A 9,815-nucleotide genomic window follows, 5' to 3' on the forward strand; every position below is an offset into this window, starting at 1 on the left:
AGAGACAACATAGGCTTTTAGTTGCTATATATGAGGTAAACTCCGATTTTTAGATGACTATGATCTTCATAGAAGGTCTTTGATCGACCGACCATTTTTTAATCACCAATCTAAAACTTTTATTGTCTTAATCACTAAAAAGTTATTTATTTATGTGTAAACATCATCAAACAAGCCGTAAAGTGAGAATCGATAGACGTTTTTTTCAGGTTAATGCTTTTGATAAAAAGACGTTTCGTAATCTTTAATCTTAATTATTTTTGAGGTTGTTGGCGTCTCTCCTCTACATACAAGTCATACATGTGTCGCTCCTCTCCATCCCCCCATAGACGAAGCGGATAATACGAAATACTCTCTTTCTATTCGTCTTCTTCTTCGTCTCCCTTCTTCTTCTTTCTCATCTGGGTCCTTCCTTCATCTTATCCCCCTTTCTTTTTATCGTTTCCTTTCTATACCCTATTTGCATTCAAGGCCTAAATCAAACATAAAATTTATTGCAGTTGTAAGCACCTCTCATTTACTCCCCTTTTGCTGTTATCCTTTGTGTTCGCCCTCAATCCCTGCTTTCTATCTCTAGGGTTTGGTTTCTTAGACACCAAGTTCATAGCTTCCTGGGATTATTGCCTTTTTTTTTCGTTGCTTATAGTTTGTTTTATTCCGTCTGCGCCTGCGTTCGAATCCGCAATGGGGTTGAAGTTTCATGCTTTGGAATTTTAGGTAAACAAATTAATATTACAGAATTGTCAATTATAATGGTTTCTAACATTCTGCAGCGTCCTTGGTTATTGTAATTGTTAATTACTTTCTGGCTATACGGTTACTTAATTTCAATACTTTCGACATGACTGTTAGGGTTACTTGTTTCTGTCATCGTTATCATCTGGATTGCTCAGCAATATCTTTTATTGATTCCAAACTTTTTCTGCTCTGATAAAGTGTGACAGATACTTGCTCTAGCAGTTATTTACGAATATTCCTTTACACATTTACTCACATGTCATGCAGATGTGGAAACGACCAAGGTAAAACCACACCCGTATACATACCTAGAAGATCTTAGTTTTGATGTTGCTTTTTTCTTGTTAAAATGTAATGATTTTTTCAGTCTTCTAAAGGTTCCCCCTATCAGAATTGCATTCATTTATTTACTGAATCTGGGCTTTTCACTTTAGAAGAGATAAAAGGGCGAAAGTGGGTCATATTGTTGCTGATTATCTTTCTCTTTCTATTCTGCATTTCTTTCCCTCTATTTGTTTCATAGAAGCAGGTTGTGTACTTTCCAGAGATTTAAATGGTAATTTTTGGCCAAAAATGGAAAGCCATGTGCTATATTTAGCATATATATATATATATTTACTCCCTGCTGCCATGAGTTATCTACATATTCAATCAGCTGAATGAATCCATGTTGTATTGTAGACATAAGCTGCTAATAGTTATTTATCTGTGTGGTTATTCTGCTACACTGGCATTTTGATGATTTGGTTACAAATGAAGGTGTTTTTTTGTCACATTAATGATTCACACCAGAGCCACTTATGGTTCTTTGTTTTCTTCAGAAAACCAAGGTTTTTGCAAAGTTTATGTATAGAACTTTATATGCTAAAAGTGAATAAGGATAACCTCATTTTTGAGTTGGATATTGTCATCAAATAAATCTTGCATTGGATAAGATCTAGAACCATATGAGACATCTCCTGCAAAAGTTCATAAGAAACACCAAAAATCTTGATGCTAAAATATCACTAGTAGCAACTTACGTTTCATCAACTCAACTATTTTTTATTTTATTTTTTTTCAGTGTGCTCATGGAAGAAACCTATATGTGTGAAAAGATTAGAACAACACCTTTCCATAAACTCATACTCCTTTCTTCAAGATTCCATATTTGAATGGCTGCGGATCAGTTGAATAAACGGTCTAAATCGAGCAATATCATTCGTCACAACACTTGTTGGGAAACTCAAAAAGCAAAAAAGAAGAAAATTTCTCATCATGATTTAAATATAAAATCAAATATCTCTCTCGAATGGGATGAGAAGAAAGAACAAGTTGTTCCCAAAAAGGAGCAGATTGGTATAGCCCGAAGAGACTTGACTCCATTTCTTCCACTTCTTCCACATTCCCAAAATGCCCTTGGCGATGTCTTTGCAGCCCCTTCTGAGCTGTTTCAACTCGATAACTTGACCACTTTGCTATCTTATGAGGTAAGGCTGCATTTGTATTTTGTATTTTGTATTTTGTATTTTGTAGTGCTATTTTCGAAGAGAATGAGGAGGGCGTTTACGTCATTTGCTTATATTTCAACCTTTTTGGGTGGGACATGAAATTTCAATCTTTTGTCTGATTTTTTGGAGCTTGTAGGTTTGGCAAACTCATTTGTCTGTACAAGAAAGAGGGTTTCTGACTCAATTTCTTCCTGAAGGAGCCGAGCCACATAAAATTGTTCATGAATTGTTAGGTGGGAATAATTTCTACTTTGGAAATCCATTCATGAAATGGTAAGTTTAAAATCTTATCTTTAAGAGTGAATTAAAAGAAACAGAACCTTAGTCATATGCCCTGCACATGCTATTGGTAGGACTAGGAGGGGTAAAATAGTCCAATAAAAGACTTTAGCTTTATATTGCATTCCTTTTTCTTTTAAACCAAAACCTCTCAATTTTCTCTCCATCTTCCATATCACATGAAAGATTAGTTTTATTCTTAATAAGCAGCCCTCTGTCTTTCCTGTTGAATGTCCTTGAAGTCATTCTAACTAATACTTTTTGCAAAAGACAATTATACCCTTGTTTATTCTTACATGACTAAATTCATGTTCAGGGGCTCTTCGGTTTGTTCAGGTGATTGTCATCCTGATGCCATTCTCCTTCAAGAACAGTGCAACAAGGCTAACAAAATTGCATATTATTCCGAATTGCATAAGTATCATACTAAGTATGTCTGTTATGTCCATTCCCATTCAATATATATTTTATTTTTTTTACCACTTTTATCTTGTTGATAATAATTTTTTAATTTTTTTGTCATTTGGCAGAATGATAGGAAATCTGCAACTATGGAAAGAAAGATGGGCAAGCTGTGCGAATCCTGAAAGCGAATTTACACAAAAGATGATAAGGTAAATTGTTCTTTTTACTACTTTTACTTTCATTTTGTAAGCTTTTTTCAAAAGATACTAAAGTTGAATATTCGTTTTACTACTTTTAATTTCATTTTGCAAAAGATAGTGAGGTAAAATCGTAAGTTGTACCCGTTTTCCAGAAAAAAAAACATTTATTCTTAAACTACATTGTTTTAAGTACTTCTAATTTCAGAAAAACCACTTGTGCCCATTTGTACCCAGTTATATCAATGTCTTCCAAATGCAAAACAATTGTTATTGCTATAACTGGAAAGAATATGTTCAAACTACATTTCCATGATCAGATAAAAGTGAAAGTTACAATGCTGTAATAGAAAGAATTGAAAGCCGGATTCTCTTTTTGACTTCACTAAGCAGTAAAAAAATTCTCTTTTTGTTTTGTTATTTTATCTCATTTATAAGAGCTATTATGTGTTGAAACAGGTCCAGAAAGGATTTTCACAAAAGTGGCTCATTGCATGAGAATGGTATGCAATTTGGTCAAGAAGATGAATTTGGTGCAACTTCTAATTCTTGTTCTTGGGATGCTGATGATAAATCATATACTAGTGATAGCCCAAATTTAGCAATTACAAATGGAGAAACTATAATGAGGTAATTTGGCAACATTCATTTGTGTATTATACTATATAGTTATATAGCCTCCTACCTTCATTTATATTCTATGATTTTTTTTTTTTTTTGGTTAGGATCCCGAAAATGGATTTGGAGAACAAATTTTATGACTCTTCAGGTGAAAGGAGGAGATCAGTAGCAAGACCTAGAAAAGGAGATAAAATACGCAAGCTTAATATAGAATGTGGTGATGGTGCCAAATATATGTCATATATCAAGGTCTTCATCTTATTTTCATTCATATCAAGTTTTTTGTGAATTCATTGGATTTCTTTACAAGAAATAAACATTATCGTTGATTTTAGGTTAAATGCAAGAAATAGCAATGTACTTTCACTTGTTTATTATGACATCCTACTTTCTTTTATCCTATTACAACTTACTACTTTAAAAACTCTATCCAGACATGGCAATGCCAAGTCAGACTATGTTTTTTTTTTTTTAATCTTAATAGTCTGGACATGGTTTTGTCAGGTTAGCAAGGAGCAACATGAACGAGTTAAGAGCAGTATGAAACACTCTAACACAAGTATTCAGCCAAGATCTCTTAATCATGTTTTAGGCAATCTTGATAGCTTCTGTGTTCAACCATATGAAGTGTTTGAGGAAGAAGAGAGACAAAACCTGCATCACCACTGGTTTGTGCTTTTCCTTTCAGATAAAGCGTTGTATGGATAAATGATGTTTAAAAAAATATTTGAGACATTAAGTAGAAAAAGAGCTTTAAGCTTTTCTTTTAGAACAAAAAGCTACTCCTAATCCAAAAGCTACTTCAAGTAGCTTGTAGCTTTGATGTTTCATTTTTGAATTGAGCTTTTGTTGAGATGTCCTTTTGTGTCACCTTTCAAAAGCTTACACAGCTACTTTTGCGAAATACTTATAGTCAAGTAAAATACGTTTTAAAGATTGATTGTTGTATTGACAGGTTGAATTTGGCGAAAATAGATCTCCCTGCAGGGTATGAGAATTGGAAAAGTTGGCAATCTGCAAAGCGGGAAGTGACAAAGTCTTTGAAGAAAGAAATTGAAGATAAAAGAAAGTCAAATGATGTGTCGGTTTCAAATTTGTATTGTGACAATGAGGAAAATGAAGAAACTCAAATCTTGCTACTTGATAGTGATCACAATGCAAATTTAGACAGTGGGCTTGTGAATTCTGAGGTCAATATTATCTCTTTTTTACAGTTAATGAGACATATCATTGTCATGCAAAAGACATGAATGCCCTTTTCATCCTCATCATTGGAAACCTTTCTAACTTTTTTCGGTTTGTAATTGGTGGTCAGGATGATGAAGAAGAACAGCAGTTGGTTGGTAACTTATGTGATGAAGAAACAAATGATGTACTTTTAGTTGCACCAGAGGTTTGCCCTGTCACTTTTTTTTTTCTATAATAAAAATGATGAGAGGGCATTTTCGTCTTTTTCATAGACATCAGTCCCAGTCCCAGAACAAACAAGGCCTAAATGTTTTTTTGTGATTCCAGGATACCATGGAACGGAATGACGAATCCCTATTCCAGTCGGAGCCAGATCTTAACGACACAGACAAAACCACAATGCAAATCGAACAAACAGACGAATCAAGTGAAGACTCCGCCCGGAATCACCATCTGCCGCCCATCACCATCCATAATAACAACCAAACCTTCTGTCCGATAACCATCGCCACCAACAACGAACCCGATCCTTTCTCGTCCAACCTTCACGAATTCACCGAAAACATGAGTCAACCCGATGCCCCCGTCAGTCAACAATTCCCCCTGCCACCTGCCGCCACTGAAATATGGCCATCCACCACCCTACCTACCTCCTACTACCATCAACCGCCACCAGTAGTCACCCATGGATACAGTGAACTATCACTCGGCCATCCCCAAATCAGGCGATCCGATGGTGGTGATTCTTTCTTCTATCCGTATCCAAATCAAGACACACGTAACGAGTTACTACTCCACTCACTTTTCAAAGATCCCGGGACTTCTTATCTGCACGAACATAAGCTCTCACGCCTCGGTTACCACCCAACTGGCGGTGATCCGGTGGCCACCACCAGTCAATTCCCAAGAAACCTCTCAAACATTCAAGAAAACATTTTTGCAGACGGAGGTGGCCGGTTCTCCATTCCGAGGCAAGAACCCTTGTTGCCGCTTCACGATTGGCCTGGAAACACCCATCAACCGATTCAAAATTGGTTTTCCGGCGATGAGGTGGCGCGTGATGGGTGGTCCGGGAACCAGGACATCGGAAATGGCTGTGTGACAGGTGGTCCGGTGGTGGCGGACGAAAGCTTATATAGTGTTTTATCTCAGTGTAATGGGCTGCGTTCGGGTGTTAATTTTGGATCATCAGGTGAGTTTATTCAGTCTGGGAACTATGGCGGGATTGGGCGGCCTATGGGCAGCAATGGTGTGGCACCTCGGGCAGGTTTGAACTACATGAGTGGTAATGAAGGTCAATCTGGGGCAGGTGGGGCAGGGAGCAACGGTTTGGGGTGGATGAATTTGCCAAAATCGTTTCAGAGATCATGGAATGCTAATGAGTTAGGATGATGATGATGATGATGATGTGATGATGATATTCATGTTGTAGTAGTTGTTAGATGGTGAGAATTAGAAGTTGAAATAGACCAAAATAGTTATAGATGATGATGGATATATGAAAAAGGATTAAACTTTTGCGGGATTAATAACGCGAGAATGGTTTTGGTCTTTTTCTTTTTTGGTTTATTTATTATTATTATTATTATTATTATTTTTTTCTTTTGGTGAATTACCCAAGTGGGTTTTAGTTAAGTTTGTCTTAAAAGCACCATGATGCTTTCTTTAAAAGTATATATGCTTGACAATCTACTAACGGGTGTTTGGCAAAGAGCTTCGAGCTTTTAGAAAAAAGCTCTAAAAAACAAAAAGTTTTTGCTTGGAGCTTTTAGAAAAACACACGAAAAACAGAAAAAAAAAACATTGTTTGCCCATAGGAATTTTTGGCTGTGTTTAACAATGGTTTTAAGCCCGTATGTCGCGATGGGAGTTTAAACAATAATTTTTGTTGTATATACATTATGAATAAAATGTTATCCACAACCGCATTGTACTTTTTAAGCATAGAGGTTTAATAAGAAAAAAGTAAAAAAAAAAAAAAAAAAAGAAATGAAAATAAGATGCTATATCAGACAATAAAATAAAGTATATTTGCTATTTCTTGCATTTAACCTTTTATCGGGCTAAATGCAAGAATAAGCAAGACACTTTCATTTTGTTATCTAATATAGCAACTTACTTTCATTTAATCTTCTTTTTTTCATTTTTATTTTAATGTCTATTGTGCTATAATTAAGTGCATTGCTATTAAGCCAACGTACGCTGAAAGTACAATTTTAGAATTCGGAAACATTTCAATGTATATGTTCTGACATGTAAACATAACATAATTCTCTACTTGTTCAAATCATTCTTCTTTATCGTCCACTTAAACGACGAATCTTGAAATAAAATGCAAAAAACAAAGATAAAATTGTGTGGACACTACATCATCGTCAATATAACATAAGATCACCCTCAACTTTCCTTTAGATTCCGCCCTGTTAACAAACCAAAATACAATATTACAAATTTACAACCGTTATCCATCATCCATCAAGATTTCAAGATAAACAATAACAAAAGGCTTTGAAGGTGTGTTTTTCAAAATTTAAAGGGATTTGAAAATGTGGAAAAAAATTGTCTTAAAAATTTCAAACATGAAACCTCATGTTTGAGAGCAAAACATCCTAATTTTGCTGAACATAACTTTGTTTATATTTCAAAGAAAAAAGATATAGCTATTTTTTAAATTTCTTTTAATAAAAACTAGGTGTGAGACCCATGATTACATGAGTTCATTTAAAAGAAAATTTAAATATAAAATTCAAAATATTTGAGAAGTTTGAATTTATAAGAAAAGTAAGAAAAATATTGAATTATAAAAATTAAAGTGTTTTTTTTCTCTTTTCAATTTAAACAAATAATTTAGATAAATAAATAAAGGAAATTAATGAAACTTTAATTTAGTAATTTTAAAATTAGAAGTCTATTAATGAAATTGATATGCATTTATAGTTAGATTTAAATAATATGTGGAATTTAATAAAATAGAAAAAAACCATAAAATGACATGTGGAATAAAAATTAATTTAAAATAACCATAAAATTATATGTGGCAAAATAAATAAAAATATGACATGTAGCAAAAAGATCTTTATTTATTATGGTAGATTAGCTCAAATTAATGAAAATCACTCTAATAACCACATTTTACAAGTCATTACGAAATGAGTGAGGATTTTGCATGCAAAATTGTCAAAATGACGTTTTGCCATTTTTTAAGGCACATTGAAATGAGGGGATGATTATGCGTTTGATGTGCGACTTAATTCCAACTACAAATCTAGTTTTAAATTTATAAATCCTAACAAACTAAACTGACTATTAGAACAAGATAAGATTATAATATTAGTTGAAGTAAGGATGTCGAACTCAAAAGGAAATAAAGTGTACTAAATAAACAAAGTAATTCTAAAGTAAGCAAAATACTATTAATTAAAAGATACGTTTGATTAAAATTTCAAATCACTAATGAAGTGCAATGAAAATTTGATAGACATTCATTGATTTCTAAGGTGATTAAGTCATTGCTAATTATTAGGGCCAAGATCATCTACCTTATTCAAAATCCCGAACACTACTCAAGATCCTGACCATCGTTATTATTATTTCCTAACATTTCTAACGGATATATTTCTAGTCTTTTTCTCATATGTACAGAATTAGTCAACATAATATTCATTCTAACCGAATAAGTACTTCAATCAGGAAAAAGACCGGGGGAATACCAATTCAAACCAACATGTTTATTTTTATTCGAGAAGATCCCGGGAATATCAGACTATTGTTACTTAGACTAGACTATAAATACACATGTATTTTGCACACAACACACACCTAGACTTACTACAACTATTGTACTCGTTTATTCATCATTTCATCTATAATTCATCTTTTCGATTAATAAAAACTGACAAAGCAGGTGATCATTATCACCTCCCAATGTTTTGTGTCGGGGATCCTAGCAATGATCAACGGCTTTCCTTGTAAACCACTTGTGTCACATACTCTTGATTTGCTCATTTGCTTCGATTATAACATCACAGCCTCTCATACAATTTGATTGATTTACACTTGATTAATTATTGACCCAAACAATTTGGCGCCCACCGTGGGGCCGTGGTGTTTGTAATCCCCAAAAATTATGTCTACACAACCTATCCTTTTTTCCTCCTCTGTTCCCTCGATTCCTCCGAAAAATCTTCCACCTCCTCCAAGCGGGCTACCCAACCAAAGGAAAAATTCCGATGTGCCAAATAAGAGTACTCTTCCGGTTGCACCAGGATCCCTGGGAACCCAAGATATTCCTGCCTCGATCTCCAATAACGAACTCTTCTCTATGACGAAGACGTTGACACAAAAGGTGACTCAACAACAGTAAGACAACAGAGTGATGCTCAAGGAAGTGAAAAAGATAAGGGCACAGATCCACAAACCTCAGGAGGCGACACCTTCAATATTGAAACTGAGGATCTTGAATTCTGACAATCTAAGATCCCTAGGGAAACGCCCAGAATTGATGGTTCCAACATCTGCTGCTACCCTAATGGGGAAAATAATCCCAAACATTCGAACTTGTGTGACCCATGATCTTGATGAAACCTTTAATACTCCTAATAATAGAAATACTAGTAACTTCTTTAATAGTAATATTAGCAATACTAACTGTATCATCCCCAAATTCACTGTCATTTTAAAAAATTTATTTATGCTTATTTAAAAATCAGACTATCCATTTTAAAGAAATATGTTGCGGACTTTGTTCCCAAAAAAACATCATAAATATATTATCAAAGTATTTCCGAAGAAATGTATTTTGTTTATATTAAAACTTTGGGATGTTATTGTCAATACAGAAACATAAGCATAAACAGACCTTACATTCATTTACATTAATAATTTACATCTCGGTTAA

At 34.2% G+C, this 9,815-nt stretch overlaps 1 protein-coding gene across 3 annotated transcripts; it reads left to right on the plus strand.

The window, feature by feature from the left end:
- The first annotated feature begins 258 nt into the window (after positions 1-258).
- Positions 259-6,470, plus strand: LOC111884589 (uncharacterized). 3 transcript variants are annotated; one of them, XM_042900336.2, is made up of 12 exons: positions 259-717; positions 937-1,022; positions 1,802-2,207; positions 2,365-2,501; positions 2,824-2,937; positions 3,038-3,121; positions 3,569-3,739; positions 3,835-3,979; positions 4,235-4,398; positions 4,686-4,920; positions 5,046-5,123; positions 5,246-6,470. In XM_042900336.2, the coding sequence occupies exons 3-12, from the start codon at positions 1,893-1,895 to the stop codon at positions 6,308-6,310; spliced, it is 2,508 nt and encodes an 835-aa protein (XP_042756270.2). In that variant the 5' UTR covers positions 259-717; positions 937-1,022; positions 1,802-1,892; the 3' UTR covers positions 6,311-6,470. The 3 variants fall into 3 exon arrangements, with proteins under 3 accessions (XP_042756270.2, XP_023736667.2, XP_023736666.2); XM_023880899.3 differs by having other exon boundaries at positions 1,006-1,022; XM_023880898.3 differs by lacking the exon at positions 937-1,022.
- The last annotated feature ends 3,345 nt before the right edge of the window (positions 6,471-9,815 follow it).

Source organism: Lactuca sativa, chromosome 3 (genome assembly GCF_002870075.4).
Source record: "Lactuca sativa cultivar Salinas chromosome 3, Lsat_Salinas_v11, whole genome shotgun sequence".
Classification (NCBI taxonomy): Eukaryota; Viridiplantae; Streptophyta; class Magnoliopsida; order Asterales; family Asteraceae; genus Lactuca; species Lactuca sativa.